The sequence below is a fragment of the Corapipo altera genome, unplaced genomic scaffold (assembly GCF_003945725.1).
Source record: "Corapipo altera isolate COAL_440 unplaced genomic scaffold, ASM394572v1 45, whole genome shotgun sequence".
In the NCBI taxonomy this organism is placed as follows: domain Eukaryota; kingdom Metazoa; phylum Chordata; class Aves; order Passeriformes; family Pipridae; genus Corapipo; species Corapipo altera.
The window spans coordinates 17092637-17112689 of record NW_020884877.1 but is presented as its reverse complement, the minus strand read 5'-3'; the positions used below and the strand labels follow the sequence as shown (position 1 = coordinate 17112689).

The window sequence follows — 20053 nt, the reverse complement described above, 5'->3', positions numbered from 1 at the left end:
GTATCTACAGAAATACTGGTGATCTAAAAGCATTTTGTGATTAGTTGTGGCTATAATTCTGCTTTCAAAATTAAATTTCAATTTAATTTCTAAGAAATAATTCAATTATGTATGTTATTTCCTTTCAAACAAAAACAATATACTAGACTAAAATGCTCAAGCTATACAAAATTATAACACCAATACTTCCCACCTCAGACATGTGAACTTTCAGAGGTGCAGACACTGTGAAATCAGCTGTAACTATAGAGCCACGATACACCACTGTCATTGTCATTTATCTGCTCTGCCTAGATCGAGGTTCACAGCTACAGTTCTGATTGCTTTTCAGATACGAGGTTTCCAGAGTCAGTTAGCAATTTCCATAGTCAGCTCTGTCTTGCTAGTCTGAATCCTATACTGCCTGATAAAGCTTTTTCCATACTTAGCTGGGAAGAGCATGGACGATCTAGCACATAGACTGAGTCATACACTAAGTCAAATGCGTAGGGAACACTAAAACTGGGCTTGAAACCACTAATATAAAATCTAATCCACACCACTGTTCTCTTTCCATTGCTGGGAACCAGAGAGAGCAGCACTGATATCAGCAGTGGTACTATTTGAAGTGCCACATTCTGAAGTTTGTATCATATCAAATATGCAAAAGGCAATAACACATCTACTGATAGGTATGATTTCTGATTTGCTCTCTGCATCTCTTTTTGATATATTGGCCAGTTTGGTAGAGAAGGGAAAGAACCAATCAATAATGCAAATTAGGAGTATGCAATAACTCTCTTTAACTCTCTTATCATAATGTTACATTAGAAAGGATGCACAATGAAAATGGAAAGAGGACACAATAAATCATGTGAAACCACACCAAAAATAGACTGACAGCATCTGTTCTTTTTGTCTCATAACCCAAAACCAAAATAGCTTTCACTACAACTAAAAGGAGCATATTTAAAACAGATAAAAAACTTTGTCAGGCAATGCCTATTTAAAAGATTAAACTCTTCTGAGTATATGGATCATATCGTAACCTTATAGTACCATTTCACTCTGGAACGTGTCACCTTTCTAGCACTATGACTCTCTTTTTGAAAGTGTTCAGCAATCATTGTTTCTTTGTAGCTCAAACAAGGGAAATTTGGGCCCCTTGATCAGTGTAAATTGACCCTGTCACTTTCCAAATCCTGATGTGAAACTGTACTGTGGAAGTCCACTGGAAGAAGAGTTCCTTCTGAACACTATACTGAAATGAAAGACTGCTGATCCACTAGCCTGCAGGATTTTTATTTGTGCCATGGATGATCTTAAAACTGTCAGAAAGGATTTTTCCAAATTCATTTTTTTTCTGTTAAAGATGCAGTTTCTGACCCTGTACGCTGACAAGAGAATAATTTAAAAAGCAATTTAATTGTTGTGCTATTTATTCAGATATCTCTCATTAGCAGGAATACAAGAATGGTAAAAAATTATCTATAAAAGTCCCCTCCTTATTGAAAATAAATTAATCTTGGCCTGAGAAGAAAAAGGAATATATTGGAAAATCAAGGAATTGAAAAATAAGTTTGAAATTGACCCATAAACAAGCCTATTTAGTACATCTGAGAGGTGCTTTATTGAAATCATTAAGTATTACATATGAAATGCGTATAAGAAGTGACCCACAGTTCTGGGCAGACATAGGAGCCATATCTGAATGGAGATAGGTAAATATTTGGATCACTGAGGTATCATCTCAATTTTGGTGGTGCCCTCATTACAAAATCAGCAATACTGGATGGCAGGACAGTTTTTTTCTCATTGGACAAGTATTGAAGCCTAAGGTAAAAACACCACCACGGACAAGAATGAATGGCCTCATTAATTCCTAATAGTTTAACAGCTTCGGTAACATTCTGGATTTGACCCAAGGTCGGTATTTTTAAGGATGCCTGGAGAAGCACTCGCATTAAGAAAGCGTTTTTTTTACAGCTTTTGTTGGGGGGGGGGGTAACACTTTCTTTATCAAAATACAGTCAGATAGTATTTCTTAAATCAAGGACTCCTACAGCAGCAGAGTATTAGACAGTGATTTGATTCACTGACCTTTCTCAACAGCTCTGGATAAGGCATTGGAACCGTGGTCAAGGCTGTGTTTGCCGACCCGCATGCTAGAGCTAATCTAAGGGGACTTGACACACATGCAGTGGTCTTTCTTTTCAGCTGTATTTTTACTTGATTGGCAGGTTCACACAAAAAGGTGATAAAACACCTATGCTGACAGAAGTCTAGATGATAAGTTTCTAAATATAGTCATCTATCTTTTTAATTAAAAATAATATCATTTTCACTTTATTTTGTCAGTGTTTGAACATTTTTTATTTTTTTTTTATTTTCTTATCCTCAAAAGAAGAGCATAAAAGGCCTTAAAATATTAGTTTGGAAATGTATTTTGAAAATGCAAATATGTTTAATTTGCAGTCAGTTGTAGCAAATTATTTTTCTGAAACTGGGTACATGGCAAGTAGTTTGTGACGGTTGTACATACTCTACAATTAATTGATTAATCTTGTCTTTGCTCAAACATATATTCTGCTGTAGTTCTTCTCATCCCTAGAATATCTGATATGTATAGGGTAAGGCTAAATGGTCTCCTTACCTCCCTTTAACAGGCATCATCTGCAAGATCATGCATAGCCCATTGTTGTCCACAAAGCACATAGTAAGAAGTAAAAAAGTATTCAGTGGGATACAGTCCTTTCTGATTATTATATATCCATTTTCAATTCCTAAAATAATTACACTTCTTATGTCCAAAGCTTTACGACCTAAAGCAATATTTTACATCTGTCAAGAATGATTTATGCAATAATGACTTAAACTGCAAAATGGAGTCCTCAAAGGAAGAGCTGTCAAACATTTTCACCACAAATAACTTTATTGAAATAAGAACTGATATCCTGTATAAACAATATATTGCCTTCAAGTATAATTCAGATCATATGGCCATAAGGTTAGTGAAAATGAAGCGAGATAGTGAAGAATGTGATACTGCTGCCTTGATATCAGTATAATTTTTGAATTAAGCAGATGTTAATGCCTAATGGGCAATATTTGGAAAAAAAATCTGTTTCAAAATAATACTTCTTATGATTCGTGTGTATTTATCTATTGCTGTTTTTAAAAAGGGATAGTTACATTCAAAAAGAAATTTACTGTGTCTTTAATCCCATGAGTACATCCAGTGATCTTAGTGAAGCTTCTCGCGCAATGAGAACCTATAAATTTGGACCCTTAGTTTTGGCATACATCTGTTCCCATTAACCATTTTTCTCAGTAATTAATTATTTTGGTAACTATGTGATTGCCTACTGTAGCACTACTGGAACAGGACAGAGGACTAGAACTTTGCCTGGATTGCGTCAATACCCTTCTGACAAGAAAAAGGAGTGAGGAAAAATTGAAAGAAAATGTAGGCTATATTAACAATCTTATGCTGATACAAACACTGCTAGAGGAGCTAGTGAGAACAGGGCACTGGTGTGCTTGGGATAGGGTCTGCTGGATCCCTAAGTAATGCTGGCATTCCACCTCCATGCCATCTAAACATCTTACAAAAGACTATCACAAGCATTCTACACTTCTCTGCACCCTCCCCGCACTGCACAGTGAAAAGGGAAACAGGCCCAGTCCAAGTTACATATTTATAAAACCATGATACATTGAATTTTTATTTTCCTTTGACCACTGTATCTTCTGTCTGTTGTGTTTAAAGCAGTGTAGATTCAAGTCATTTTCTGAAAATCAACTTGCTAAAAAATTGTTCCCATCCTTCTGTCCCATCTTCTCTGAGTGTGTGATCTGGCCAAAAGATTAAAGCAGTGAACAAACAGCAAGCAGCATTCAGTCTTGCATTGTCAAGACATTTAAAACTCAAAATCTTGCACTTTCATCTAGAAAAGTGGACTATAAGATAAGTAGAGCATCAGAATCTTAACTCCCAGTACATATGCAATACCCTTTTTCTACGGGAAGAATTTCCTTTTAAACTGTGACATTTTAAAATTATGCGAGGTGTTATTTAAAATAAAAAAAAATTATTTAGAGAGTGATTCCCTTTCTGATATCTGCATTGCTGGACTTCTGATGACAGATTAGCTTCATAAGTGATCCCACTGACATTTGCTTCACTTAAAATTATTAAAAGATTTTTTAATATAATCAATGGCTTATGTAGAGTAAATGATAGTGTGATGTGAAATAAGGTTTTATTTACCATTCACTGGGCATTTGTTAGGAATGTGTAATATGGTCTTCAGAACCTCCTGTCAGTGGAACCTCAAGTGATTCACACCTTCATGAGGTGTCTTCCTCCTCTGTATGCTTAGTATTATGCTAAATATTATACAATGGGTTGCTATGAAATTAAATGTCAAATCAAACTTGCAAGCAGTGGGTAGTTTACTAGAGTAACTTGCGTTACTCACATGGAGAAAGTTACATTTCTACCTGTGCTAGAATTGACCTCTCAAAACATTCTCATAGTACCTCACAGCACATAGTACAAAATGAGCCACTAACAAAGCACTAAACTCTTAAATTTTTAGAAAATTCTTGAAATTCAGTTTGCTTCACAACCTGGAGGAAGTACTTGCTAAGTATCACTATTCTGTATATTGTTATTATATACACAGTATGTTATAAAGGGGTATATGTGTACATGCTATATATTGCAAAACCAAATTTGAGTGTCAGACCAATCTTGTCTTTTGTCAATTTTTGCATGTAATCAGTGACTTGATATTTTAAGTTATATTTATGACTCCATATAATTCACCTGTATTTGTTTAAATTTAGCTGATCATATAGTGCACATGGTAAGTCCTATTCACATTTAGACAGGTAAAACATTGAGGAATTCAATCCAAAGTTGCCTAGAACTGTTGTCTGTAGCTTTTGAAATTCCTTAACCTTCACACATAAAATCTAGGCATTTAAAGAAACAATTCACAGAAGTGAAGTTACTGAAAACCCTTATACATAAGACTGTTTATGCTAAATAATCCATAATTCAGCATTCAAAAGTATTTACAAAAGATATGGCAATTTTTATGGACAGTATTAGTTTGGTTTGCCTTAAACAGATTACGGTGTGTTGCATGATGCCAGAATTCAGCATTTTAGAAAAGTATATCTATACATATAACCAGTGATTGACAGATAAGCAGTGCTTTAGTTAAGCATCTTTCCTTCCCTCCTGATGTCTCGGGAGACTGTAGCACTTTTAAACTACCAGATCTCAAAATTGTGCTCTAGGCTGGTGGCTGTGAAAGTTAGCATTGACATTCTCCTTTTGCAATATTATTTTTAACACACACCAGGTTAATAAACACAGGCTAGATGTGTAAAAGACATACGGTGTCAGGTCTCCTGAGAAATCTATGTTCAATGCACAGCTACAGCAACAAATCTTGACCAAAATCTGCTCCAGACCACCAAAGCAGATCTAAGAATAAAGGGCTGTACTGAGAATCTGCTAAGAAGAATATGCTTAAATATTAGTAGCGTGGGTAGAATGGTTGGCCTGAGTCCTATCTGAATTATACCAGCCTAAGCTAAAAATAATATTACTTAAGTCTCTCTGAGATAACAACAGAATTATTGAGAACAGGGTTTAACTCTGTGACTTTAAATGAAAGCACACTGCATGTGATTCTAAAATTGATGCAAACAACACACTGGCAGTTCTCCAGAACTAATTTAAGCTCAGCATTTGAATATGAATTTCCTTTTCCTTCTCCCAAGAGTGTACACAGCAAGAGGCAAAATAAGGTACACCACGCTTATCCATTATTTGGACTTGTTTGAAAGATGGATGTTTTTGTAAATAACTCTGTGTAATTAAAAAACAACCAAACCAAAACTGTACCTATAACTATTAGGTATCATAATTAGTTTTCATGTGCATGCATTTTTATATCTTCAAAAACATTTATTCATTTTGTGCTCTTAACAGGAAAAAATCATCAACAGACTTAGCCATTCTGCATGTATTGAATCTTTACTGAATAACAGGGAAACTGTTCATAGGGTAGCTCTCCAAAAATTTGGATTCTAACAACATAATTTTAGAACAACTTCAGTGGTTCAGTTGCAGGTACTCCAACTTCACAGTATCTCAGCTCTGGGAAAGGACTTGTCCCTTTCTTTATAAGCTAAGGCTTTCTTCATGATAGGACATTTTTTTTAACTTTGTGGTACTTTTCACAGTAAAATACTACATTTAAATCAAGGTATGGTTCCTCTATGCTCATTGCTTAAGAGATTTACATCTACTTTAAACCAACCAAGAGGAGAGCTTCTGTTCAACAGTTGCAAACACCGTGCTAGCTTCATTCAGCTGTTAGAGTCTGTATATAGTGATACACTTCATACACCCACCACTCTGGGGGCAGATTCCCTTACTGATACACACAAGTGTACTCCATTGGACTTCAGAGAAATTACACCACTACTCCAGCAAAGGTCCTGTCCAGCACAACATACACAGTTCTTTTACCAATCAACTGATAGCCAAACACACAAAAATCTTGAAAATAAAACCAGACTTTACCATCTTTGTGATAATAGGTGACTTCTACTTTCCTCTCCTCTGACCCCAGAAGTGCTTGAGCAATTTGGGCAATATGATGTCTTTTGGTCTCTGGCCCATGAAGAAAATCACAGGTGCAAGGTTTCTGCATGACATCTGGCCTGGAGAACCCGGTCATCTCACAGAACCCATCATTGCAGTAGATGATAGCACAATTCTGTACTCTAGCATTAGCAATGATGAATTTTTTATCTGCAATAAAAGAAAGTTATGCATATTTTAGTACTCTTTCAACATTTCATATAGTGTCGATTGCATGGATGGATGCTGAACAACCCTTCTTCTCACGGGAATGCCTGAAACGCAGAGATTTTCAGTCATTTGACGTAGCTAATTTGATCCATAGCTTTTAAAGAAACTTCAATCAATTTAGAATACATCAAAGATAGTTGTTCTTTAGGGAAACAAAACCAGATTATGCAAGTCTTTGCAAATCTCCTTTCAACTTCAATTTTTTTTCTTTTTTAGCTTCACTGAAGCGCAGGTGATGAGCGTCGCCCTGTCAGTTGCACCTCAGGCAGGCCCATGAAAAGTTCTCTTCTGGGGAGAAGTGGGGCCTCAGGAAGAGGGTTCTACTCAAGTGAAGGGCTTACTAGGGTAAGGTACAACCATCTCAGTCTACTCTTGAGGGATTTTCATTAGGTGAATGACAGTAAGTTCATAGTCAGTATTTTAATGAATCTATCTAGAAAAGAACAGAATAAAAAAATATTCCTTAAAAAAAAAGGGGAGTATGAAGGTACATTAAATTATTGTGAGTTTGGAAACATTTTGCACAGTTTGCTGAAGTTCTGTGCTTCTGTCCATCATCTTTTTCCCAAACTCTTATCTGACAGAAAGATTCAAAATTTTCAACTCTCATTTCATTTGTTTCTGTTTACCACTATAACACACCATTCCCACTGTAGTTATAAATGTGCAGCTTTGATACATTTACTGTTAATAACATTAATTTCTGCTTGCTTAATTATACTAGGTGGTTGCTTGCTTTATAAAATATTTCTTACATGACACCAAGTTATTATAGTAGTACAACTCCTCAAAATTTTAGATATGGTCTGTTTGGGACACAGTGAAACATGTGGAGAGAAAAATACATATTTCATTCTTACATTTTCTACTGTCTTTCAATCAGGCTGAACTCTCACTGTCACATGCCTATTTAGCAGCTAGCGCTTTATTAACTAAAAAAAATGTATACTACACGAAAACTTTACTTGAGTAGCAACGCTGACTTAACATTTAGATAAACTAGGACTAAAACCACGATTTCTATTTTTTCTCAAATAATATAAATATTATAAATGTTAATGTAGATTTAAGTATAAGGAAGTATATAAACTGGAATTAGCTGTAAAGGTTTGGACCAGACTGATACTAAAATTATGCTAAATATTTAAATCAATGTACATACATAAAACTACTGTTTCTAAATGAAGTTCATTTTAAGCATCAAGTGTTCCTTCTAACAGTTAATAGTAAACCAGAGTTCCTACCAGGAAAAGCACTTCAGCTTCAGCCTCCTTGACAGATAGTAAGCTGCTGCATTGCAAAAGATCTCATAGACTCTTTCTGAGGATGTATTTGCACTGGTTTGATAGATATTTTAGACTTACATAAACAAAACAGAGAAATTTGACAGCTCTATTAAAATTCAGTCATGACAACAAGGTAAGAGAGTATTTTTTCTTTAATAACTCTTCTGCATATTATCTGCTTCCTCTAAATCAGACTGTTCTGCTTTATTTTGAAAAGGCAATTATAACTAACAGCAATAACAATCATAACAACAATAAATCTAGCTTATTTTTTAGACATTTCACAGGCAGCAAGATTGTACACTCTGCTTTTAGAGCCATCTCACCAGTTCAGAAGAAGGTAAGAGATATAACTTCTATAGCTATACAATATGGATACAGTCAAAGACAAAAACTATTCCTTGAAATGGTGGGGGCAAAAGCCCCAACATCCCCCTTCCCCAAAACTGCAGCCAATAATTCAAGTCGGTAATCTGTATTCTAGATCAAAAATAATGTTACTCCTGCCAGGGATCCCCTCCTTACCTCCCGGGTTTTCTTTTCAAGCTACAAACTTAAAATAGTCTGGAGCTGCTGTCCATTTAGTCACAAGCAGAATCAAACTACTGTACCAAAATAGATAGAAAGCGAGAACTTACTTTGCCCTTCAAATTTTCGAATGATTGTACCCAAAAATGTATTTTGTGGTGCCACATGACCTCTGCGAACAGGCATGTTTGTACAGGTCTTCGGTTTTCTGTGCACAATGACTTCTCCAAGGATCTCCTACACGGCTCCAGCCCAAAGCACCGAGCCAGCTACCCTTTGTGACAAATCATCGTCCTCTGGAGATCGGAAATCTCTTCCCATTAGCACCACTTCTAGAGACACGCTTTTCCTACTGGAGTCAGATCCATCACCCAGTTTCTTTCTTTTTCTTTTTTTCTCTCCTTGCTTTCTTTTCTATTTTTTTTTCCTTGAGGAGCTCGGAAGCTATTGTCTGGGGCGGGTAGGGGTGGGGTAAGCAGGAGGAGGTGGGGGGGGGGGGGAGGGTTAGATTACAAGGGTAATCGATCTCTAGCACCAAACATCGCCAATTTTCCAAAGCAAATGGCTGTGACCCGGCAGTTTCCGACGCTGTAGTGGTGGTTTGAGGGCTGGAAGACTAATGTTGCTCCGCTGCCAGAGGGAGTGACGTTCTCCCCCTCCGGGCTTCACCAGGGCGCGCAGCAGCTCGGATTACTCAAGCGTGGTTTAGCAGGAGCCAGCCAATAAATCTCTTCAAAACTCAGCGACAAACAGCGGCATCAGGAATGAGCTACACCCCAGCAGCACCGCGACGTGCCACATCCCCACCGCGGCGGCTGCACGGGGGCAGCGGGGACCGCGGGCGCTGGCGGCGGGGGGGCCCCGCCACCTCCGGCAGCCCCGGCGTCCGCCCTCCGGCACCGCCCGCCCTGCGCGGCCCCTCCGCGTGGCCCGCCGGGGAGCCCCGGGCGCTGCCAGGGCCGGGGGAGGGAGGGAGCTTGGAACACGCCCCGTCTGGGGCGGGGGGAGGCGCGAATAGGGGTCGATTCTGAGCGATGGGGGAGCGGGGGAAGGGACCACCGGAGCCCTCGGCGTCCTTCCTCGCCCCAGTGGACGGGATCGCCTCCTCCTCCCGCAGCGTGACCCAGGCGAGGACTTCCCTTCGCCACACGACCCCCTCCTGGGAGGCAGGGGGATCCCCCGGGGGCCGAGGCTCCTCTCGGAAGGTGCAGGGTGTGAGCTCTGCCCGGCCGCCCTCGCCTGGCCCGCGGCGGCACCGAGCGAGTGCCGGGGCCGCTGAGCTGCAGCCCCGGACCGGGCTCCGCCCCGCCGACCGGGCCGGGGCCGGGGAAGGGGCCGGGTCGGGGCTCCTCGCCGGCCCGGAGCTGTCCGTGGTGCTGGAGCCGCCCCGCTGCTGGGCCCGGAGAGCGCCAGACTCCCCACACCTGGCTTCTCTCAGCTTCTCCCGCCCCACGGGAATAGCTGGGGAGGCTCCCGGGGGAAGCGGGTATTATTTTCAGGCTGTAATTAAGGCTTCCGGCACTATCCAGCAGGCAGAACGGTGTGCGTTCTGCACGGCTCAGCGAGGTGATACAGGGAGGGAGCTGGGGGCAGCCATGCGATGCTGGAAAGGCATCTCCAAGGTAGTGCAAAGCAGTGGCGGCTTCTTAATAAACTCACAGGGCAAAAAAAAGAGAGGCACCTGAGCACAGTTCTTTGTAATCGCAAGCACAGGATATTGAGCCGGCGAACCACCGCCTCCCACCTGTTCTTCCGCAGCACAAACAGGTGTTTCCTTATTCCCGTGAGCTTTTCTCAGGTGTGGCCTTTGTTTCATTGTTACCGTGTGTCATCCTCTATATTAATCAGAGGTGGGACACAGTCTGTTGAGTAGGTGGGTACATTTCTAGATTAATTTAATGTAATCTCACTGGAATCTTCCCGGATTTACAACTGTAAATGATGTCTGAAAATATAATTTATATATACATAAACTGTATTTAAATGGCTTCATAGTAATTAATTGTATACTAATTACAAAGCCTTAGCTACGCTAAATATGTAATCAGGTACATAATCAATCCTAGGAAGTGAGCATTCCTTATTTACAGAAGAGAATGTCTTAATCTCTGTACTCAGTGGTATGAATCAAAGGAAAAGCAGACATATTTTTCTGTAATAATAATTGAAGAAGTAATTCTTGTGACTCCGATGAACACTAGAGAATAAATCTCTTAAAATATTTTTAGCTACTTTTCATTTTGTTTGGACAGTGGATAAGGCTGCAGGTTGGATTTTTCTTTTTCTACTCTTTAACTTTACCAAGGACATGTATTTCCCTGAAAATGTATTCAAGTTCCCAAAGACAGCAGTAGAAAGAGTGTACACGAGTGAGAGGAGCATATTTATTTTAACACTTTCTATAATACCTAATATCTAGTCAGGACATAATGGACTTCATTCTCATTTTTTACATTAAAAATAGCACTTTGATGTTTCTATACCAGCAACAGAAAATAAACACAATAAAGTTGTGACCTGTACTGAACAACCAGTGTTTGTTTCTAGTATTCAACAGTTGGAAGCAAACTAGATCAACTACAGGCCAGTGGAGTCCAGAGTCCAGTGCTTTAAGTACCTATCTGGAAACAAAACAAGTAAAAAATAAAAGATAAAAATAATTTTAAGAATTAAAATTTTCCTGAAGCTCCATCTTTTCATGTTAAATTTGAGAGCCACGTTATTCTTGCCTGAAAACTGAAGGCAGCAGAACTCCATGACTCTAGAAAACCTTTTTTTGTTCCATCTCCTGATGGTAGCTTGAACTTTGATGTTGATTATGTGAATATATATTAAACAGAGTACACTTTTTCTTTTGTTTTCCTCACCTTGATTGGTTTAGAACCTGATCAAGACAACCCCAGCCAAAGCAAGATAACTGCTGCTAAAAGACCAGGTCTGAGATGTAGTTTTTAACAGGGTATGAATTCACAAGAATGATGGGTTGTAATAACTACAGGAGCAATAGGTGGCATTGGAAAATCTTTCATTGTGGTGATTTACACCACTGCAGTCTTGTAGTTGATCTATTGCTCCTGGAGTGATTAATATTCATTGTGCATAATGCTTGATAATTTTCTGAAGCAAGCCAATAGTGAGAGAAGTGAGAGAGGAAAATATATTAAAACTGAACAATTTACAACAAATACAGAGAAAGTAATGTGGAAGAATTTGCATTTGATTGGGAAAATATGCATGCAAGTGGGAAAGTTTGAATTCATTATAAATGTGCATCTCTGGTGTGATGAAAGAAATGTAGAATGCCATGGAGATATATGTTTTATCTATAAAGTTATACAGTTGCTAACTCTCCAAGAGTCCAAAATACCGAGGGAGAGTGTCTCTGGAGCTAAAATCCATCCAGCATCGCTGACCCCTTTTCCTCTGCCCCCTTGTGGCATTGCCCCTCGTGGTACCACCCTCGCCACAGACCAGTGATAAGTCCCCAGTGAGCACTGCTGCTCCACAGTAAAACTATATATGGAATTTCCTGGCCTCAAGGACAGTAGCTGATTTTGAAATAGTGGTTTCAAGGTTTACACCAGCGTTTTCCCTACTTTCTTCTCAAGTGTCTTAGGAGAATTTAGAGGAATATATGCCTGGAGATGTGTTACTGATCTATTTCAACATCTTGGCATTTAACAATTAAATCTGCTATTGTCAGGAAGAGATAGCTCTGGAAAAATGGCTCTAATCATATTTCTCATCATATTTTTGGTGGAAAAAAAATAAAGGAGACAATCAGATTTAATCCAGCACTATTATTGTACTTGACTGTGTCTTTTCCTCTTTGATACTTCAGAAGACTTTCTCTAAGAGAAATGTCTTTCTTTTTCCAGTTTAAATAATCCTTAACCATATGCTGTTATTTTTCAAAGTCCTATGTTTTTCATTTCATTCTTGTTGTGATGTTATGGTTTACCCTCCTGTAGACAGATTTTTACTAATGCATTCCTATTTGAATAAATACTTTCTGTACCGGAGCAATATTCAGTTAAGTCTTGATAGTTCTTGGGGTTTTTCTTCTTTCTTTCTGTTCTGCTCCACCATTGTTCCAGTTAGCATAAAATATTTGTGTTGCTTTTACCATGTCTATCCTGTATACCCCTATAATTTATTCATCCATCTATTTTGCATACGCTTACAATTTTAAATAAGGAGTATCTTCAGAGCTGTTGAATGAAATCCTGAAACTTTATTTAGAATCCTATTTTGTGCTAAGATGGCCTTTGTGATTCCTTGACAGGTTGATGAATCTTATCATCACCTTTGGTTTTAATCAGTCTTGTTTCTTGTCTTTTTACTTTTTAATATCTTTCCAGAATTTCAAGTTATAGCTCTAGATTTTGTTTTAATCCTTCACAATAATAATGATCATCATTTAGATTATAACTGTCTGTGCTTTAGGCACAAGCAAAGTATGCAGTTGCCTGGGACAACAGACTGCCAAATTACCTCTGTTGGAGAAGATAGAAATCAGCTGCTTGAATATCATGAGCAGCCAAATAGCAAATCTCTGCTGATGCAAGTAAGAGAGGCACAGGGTAAGTGTGGTGGCAATTGCTTGTGGTAGAGCTGGCTCCTTCCTTGCCTTTGCTTGCACTGTGCTGATGCCCCAGGATCACCAGGTCATTCCTAATCCTACAGCCACATGGTCTACACAGCTGCCTACACAGCAAAATTGGAATACTTCATTATCGTAGTTACAAAATTCACCTTGAATTAGGTCTGATTATGGTTATTTTGTGTTTCACTTTTGCTGTCTAAAAAAAGAAAGGCTTCTGTTTCTGTCAAGACCACTGATGTCAATGAGATCACACAGAGGTGATTATTATATTTGGCCTTAAGGTATACATCATCGTTGTGTCTGTATATGGGTCTTATAAGTGTTCAGGATTTCAGTTATCTCAATGGGAGAAAATATATCAGGTTTTTAGTATCATAAAAGAAGTATCTGCATCAAATTACGGTCCAAAAAGTGATTACAAATTTCTAGTTAATTTTACAGCTAATTTAATGAGTAATAAAAAAAGTTATGTTATACTTACTTTGGATTTCATTCAGTGTATATTTCACATGTAATTCACTCTGGGAGACAATAATTTGGTGCCAAGAATATGAATTATAAATGCAAAATCTATAAGTACAGAACGACTGTGACCTAAATTTCCTAGGCTAGTAAAGGAAAAATCACACAGGAAAACAGTAAGACAGCAAGCATCTTCACTTTTTTTTGGAAGGATTCATAGAAAGTTAAGGCAGCTATTCTACAGTTTACATTGCTGTTTTTACATGCTGTGTTAGAATGCCTAGGGATTCAGAACCTCATGACTTAGGATCAGTTTGGAATAAGCATGTACAGGTCATGAAAATAGAACTACGAAAAGCATCAATATATCTATCTAGTCAATGCCTTGCCAGCGGATCGTTCCCTTTAGTATATTTGCATTTGTATTATTTATTTAGCATTTAAATTATTCAAGCAATGCGGCTTCCGGCTCTTCCTCTGAGAGACTCAGTATCTCTTTGTCTCACCGCAGGACTTCATTCCCTAATGTTAAGTCACAGTTTTGGTGTGTGCTTTTGCTTAGGGAGTTTACAGTATTAAGATGCACATCTTGTTTTCCTGGGTTCTTGGTCTGAAGTAGTTGCCTCAGGCTACTTGGTGCTGACCTTCTCTGGCCAATTAAGAGCATCACGAATGACCTCAGCATGTGCTGTGCCTTTCCAAGATTTTCTAGCTAGATTACAGTGCTATGATTCTATGATTCTGACAGCCATCAGTCCAGAAAGAATGTTGATTATAATTAGGCAAGACATGAAACATACTTCTATTAATTTATTTGTTTCCTCATACTATATATAGAATAATTTTAATGGTTTACAAAAGCAGTACCCTGCTCCATATATTTGTGAGTAATTCTGTACCACAGGGAACTGTAATTGAAGGTAAATATGTGCATTCTTTGTAATCTTTCTTCCATCATAACAGAAATTCAGAGATGTTATTTTCTAATAATAGTTCATACAAATTCATGTAAGAATTATTATAATTATATCACACATCTTAAGTTTGGTCCCTTCAGAAGAGTAAGCCTAGCAAGTAGGAATGAGTTGGAAAAGGGAACAAATTTATTGCTTCATCATGAAAAAGATGAGTTATTGTCTGTAAGTTACTCACTGAACTAGATCCATATATTTCTAAAATTAATTATCTTTGTACTCAAATTCCCGCTGCCTTCTCCACAGTGTATTCAGACATTAAGTGATAGGACTGCCATCTGTCAGGTGAGGTACATTCCTTTTCTTAGCTTCTCATTTGAATAAACTGTGTGGTTAGAATTTCTTCTTCTACATCTGCACATTCTGCATGTGTTTTTACCAATATTGATGAAAGAGTGCACCTTGCATTGGATCAGGTTTATGGTGATTTCTGGCTCTCACCCTAATGCCAATAAAAGATAAAGCAGTGGTCTAGGCCATCCTGAGGTTGCAAGGTTTCTGGTTTTGCCTGAAGTTCCCCCTAGTTCAACTGTAGAAGGGTTCTGGGGCACATGTCCTCAGAGAAAGGTAGCCTGAACTAGGATCTTTAGGGTGCGTAGCCCCAGCACATTCTGTTCTGGCACAATTTCCTTTCATGGAGAATTTCAAACTGTTTAATTTCTGAGCAGTAATAAATAAAACTGGGCCATATAAAAATCTTTCGCAAAATGGAATTCCTCTTACCAACCAGCTCTGTAGACACGGTGCCTCTCTTCTGGTGGGGTTAACTTCAGAGAGGTCACAAGATAAAGAAGATTATTTCTATTCCTCAACCTTTTTCCTCATATCAGGCAATAGGGGCTGAATTCCTGCTTGGATAGCATTTCCATATGCTGCTATCTTAGCAAGCAGTTGATAGCCAGAGCTCCCCTTTTCATCTCCTCTGCCCTGCAGCAACTGGCAGTGAGGCACTGCTGAGCAGCTGTAGGGGTGAAAAAGGACAGCAGCTGCTCTGAAGGAACTTGGTTCATGTTGGACATTTTTCCTGAGAGTGACCAAGAAGGAGCAAGACCTTTTATCTCCTTTAGACAGTATCAGATTGTATGTGTTTTCAATAAGTAATCACATATAAATTTCTTTCCAGCGCAGGTTCACTTTAAGATCAATAAAATGCAGTTTGGAAGCATATCAATGGTTTGTTTTGGGCAACAGTGTCCCGGTAATACAAATAATCTAAGCAGATTTATTTATTTTAATTTTAATACATAAATATGAGGTTTGGTTTGCTCCCATTCCTTGGGCTGATATGATATTTTATGATTTTGGATAAATTTTATTCCCTTTTATGCTTCGTGTCATGTTTCTTATTGATTTCAGCTTTCTGTCTTCATTGATTAACCCATATCTGCTACTTATAGTTAGTTATTTGTGTCAAAGACAGAAGGATAGAGGGAACAGGTAGATGTAAGTGGATGTAATGGACCACAAACTATCTGTCTGATATGAAGAAGAAAGGTGGAAGGACAGTTTCATAATCCGGACTCAAAGGGTACAAGTGAAGAGACTGAAACTGGTCAGAAATGCCCTAAACTTTAGTAGCCAAAATTAAATATAAATTCAAAGAGTTTAGGGGGGAAAATTGACTGCCATCAACTCTAAATGCAGTTTCAGATGCTTAGTCCAGCTTGAGACTGTTTCCAGTATTCCTAAGAATGATTGTTATATATCCCTAAAGACCCTGTAGACCTCAATCAGAGTGCAGTCAGCTTGATAAATTTGGATATGGTGTCCCAGAACACAGCATAGCAAATAAATTCCTATTTCACTTGTAAGAAAAAAAACCACCAAAACAGCATGAGGCTTTAGTGTCAATGGCTCCATACTGTCTTGATGAAGGTAATTTTGTTTTTCTAAATATCTCAGTAGTAGTACATTGTGTTTCCATGTTAATTAGAAAGCCCCAGCAAGCAGAGTTTGCTTTTTTTCATTTTAATGTTCTATACCATCTTTGCTCTTTCTGCATTCTGTTAACGTACTTTACACAGTCACTTCATCTAAATAAGGTAACTGCAGTTTCTACACTGTGCTCACTTAGTCATTAACAATTTTATTATTAGCATATTCTACCACTCAGTTCTGTAGGCAAAGCTTTCTCCACCTGGCATGTATATTTTCTCCCTACAACTGTATTTTTCCACATTTAATTTTTCAGTATTATTCTTACACTAATAATATTTTTCCATAACTGTGTAGAGTCCAGAATCGCATAGACTAGTTCTCTCCGACACTGTACTTATCAGTGCTTTTGTTCACATTGCTGTCAACTATAATCTGAAAATATTCAGGTCACATATTTCTTTTTCAATATTTCCACTTTTCTTTTATAATATCATAGCATGAGATCATGTCTAATTATATTACAAAAGTTGGCATTTGTCTTATTCATTTTGAAGAGATACCCATATCCTGAAACGTCATTTTCCTCCACAAAGGTAGTGTATGAGCTGATCTGCTGTCTCTGAAGATAAAATGCATGTAATATAGGCCATATTTCCAGGTGCCTCTGTGAAGCTAGTATCTCCAGAATTATATTGATGCAGCTGCAAATGAATGGGTAGATTTTTCATCAGTGCTAAATGCTGTATTCAATAACCCCGCTGAAGCCAACATGAACCACAGGTACTTGGCAAGTGAGAGTTTTGCTTGTAATCTCTGATAACAGAGAGAGACACTCGAATGACATATGGTGTTTTGTAAAAAGGTCTTTTGCTGCCCAAGACAGAATTTATTTAAATAATCTCCTGGATTTCCTATTTCTGCCATTATGTCTACTTGATTGAAAAACAAGTAAGATATACATTTTCAGTCTAGTTTTTTCCAGGAGTTGTCTTTCATCTAGTTCAAGTTATTTGGCAGGATGAACAATAATTTCAGATGAAAGGCAACTTTTCTGCCTGTAAAGAGTAATAAAAGCACAGCTATACCAAAATATATGTTCAGAAATAGCAAGATTTGCTCATCATAACACATTCATTTATTTTGCATTTTTCTTTTTATCATTATTTGTTAAGTTATTCAAGAGAGGTGCATATTAAATCACAGTGTAGATATTAATTCTCTTGATGATTATGATAATTTTTACTATTTTTTATACTTATTTGTATACTTTATATTTATTTTCACAATATAATAGCTAAACTATCCAGATATACTTTTTGAAAGAGGAGTTCTTCTGTACATGCAAAAGCATCCGAAGCAGTCACTCAGAAACTGTATTTTAACTCAGAAATCAGGCTGTTCACTGGTGGCTTTGAAAGTCTAGTTTCACAACTCTTGAAAAAAAATCAATACAAACATACATTAATTAATTTTTTATGCCATTTGAGCTAGATAAATATTCATTTACCCATTTTTCTCTTCTGTTGTGTTAATAGCCAGAGAAAAAGCACATCTAGGATATAAAAAACCACCATGTTCTTGTGTCAGTTTAGTCAGTAATGCACAACTGAGATGACTGCTTATCAAAATTGGCCTCCAGACTTCCAGAACTTCCACATTGTGATAGATCCAGGGACAGATTCAAATACAGAGCTATACTGTTGAAAACATAGGCCTTGTTTTTATCCCAGTCTACCATGAAAAAAACAAACCCATGAAGTCATATTGAATATTAAGAGGAAATCTTTCCTAAAGATATTTTTAATTGTTACTAGTAAAACTTTTTCTTTCCCCCCAGGGAATGCTGACATTTTAGGAAATGGACATTCCAAATCAGAGGACTGTTCTGAGGGAGAAATTGTGATAATCTCAAATAGTGATTTCATTGTACTCTCACCTGAAAACTCAAGATTGCTGTGATTCACTTGAAAGTGAATCTAAATTTTCAGACCTTGTCAAATATCCCAGTCTAGGGATATACATCCTTTGAGGCTAAGAGCTGCCAAATACATCTTCAGTTTAAGACAAAAATATAATCCTATTTAGTGCTTCAATGGTCCTTTTCCTGCTAATCCCAAAGAATCTGTGCAGTCCCCTTGCTTGGACATTCTCAAGACTGACCTAGATAAAGCCCTAAACGTCCTGGTCTCACAGTCTCACTGACACTTCTTTGGGCTGGAAATTGCACTGGGCACCTTCTGAGGTTGCTCACAACTGTATTATCATATGATATGTTTGATATTTTCAGAGATACTGAGACCTGGCTTCTGATTAGCCAGAATGTGCAGATGGGGTTTTAATTCTGCTACTTATGCTTTCTCCCTGTAATATCTATGTGCTGGCCTTGTATGGCTCCCTGAAGCATGTGGTTCCGTTCCTGTCATTGGCTGAAATCATCAATGGTATGAATAGCATTCCTGAGGCTTGAGATGTTCCATAAGTGATACATTATTGATTTACATTTTAAAAGGCTGTCATACACATGTATGCTAGTAGGATACTTGCCTGAGATATCTGAAACCTTTTCAGACTAAACATTAAATATAAATCCAGTCTTTGCTTGTACCCTTTGTACTTCTTTCTTAACTATGTTTCTCCCATCTCTCACAGCTCCTTTGCATCAGCACTGCTTTTCACTCACGAGAGTTAAATATTTTTTGTGTTATTTTTTAATCTGACATAAAATACTTCCAGTTCTATAATTCTTTCCTTACATTCAGGGATAGGACTTTTATTTCTTCCACAGCTCCCTTGTGCTAGCATAAAACAGGAACTTTGCTGATCCTTCTCACAGGCAGAAGCTCATGGCTCCATTGCTTGGTTACCAGATTTCCCCTCTTCCTTTTTATTGTACCTCTCTATCCTCAGCACTGGCATATTTACCTTTTCAGTAGTCATGTGAGCAGGGTAATTTGAATAACTTCTATAGAGGTAAAGGCACAAGGGATTTGATTTAATTTTGTTTAAATCGTATTATATGAAATGTAATCTGATAGGGAGTAGTAGAATCACCATGCAGATGGCAAGTGTTAGGCAGATCTTATTACCTGGAACAATTGAAAACTGTCTGCCTTCTACACTTTTACTTGGCCTTCCCCATCTTAGAGTTAAAAAAATTACATGTTGTTCTTGATGAATTCTGAAAAAGGACAGTAAAATAGCTTAGCTCTAGTTCAGTTCCTGTGACAGGCGGTGAAAACAGTTGCATCAGTCAATGCTCAAATGAGACAGGTGTGTGGATAAGCAATAGCCGAAGTGTGCGCCTTGTAATAATTTGGATTAGAATAGGTATTTTCAAAGGACCAAATACTCATAAGAGAACATTTGTTCATCTCAGTTCTCATAAACTAACTTGGGATCCAGGTTCTGTCATTTGGAAGCTTCTGGGATGAGTGTGTCATTT

General features: G+C 38.0%; 1 protein-coding gene across 3 annotated transcripts in view; it reads right to left on the bottom strand.

Moving 5' to 3' along the window:
* KCNH7 (potassium voltage-gated channel subfamily H member 7) overlaps positions 1-9498 on the bottom strand; it is a 217771-nt gene extending 208273 nt beyond the window's left edge. For all 3 annotated transcript variants that reach the window (XM_027637342.1, XM_027637343.1, XM_027637344.1), the window contains exons 1-2: positions 8802-9498; positions 6587-6817 (exon numbers count right to left, since the gene is read on the bottom strand). In XM_027637342.1, the coding sequence (XP_027493143.1) occupies positions 6587-6817; positions 8802-8877 (307 nt within the window). In that variant the 5' untranslated portion in view covers positions 8878-9498. The remainder of the gene's footprint in view (positions 1-6586; positions 6818-8801) is intronic.
* Between the last annotated feature and the right edge of the window lie 10555 nt (positions 9499-20053).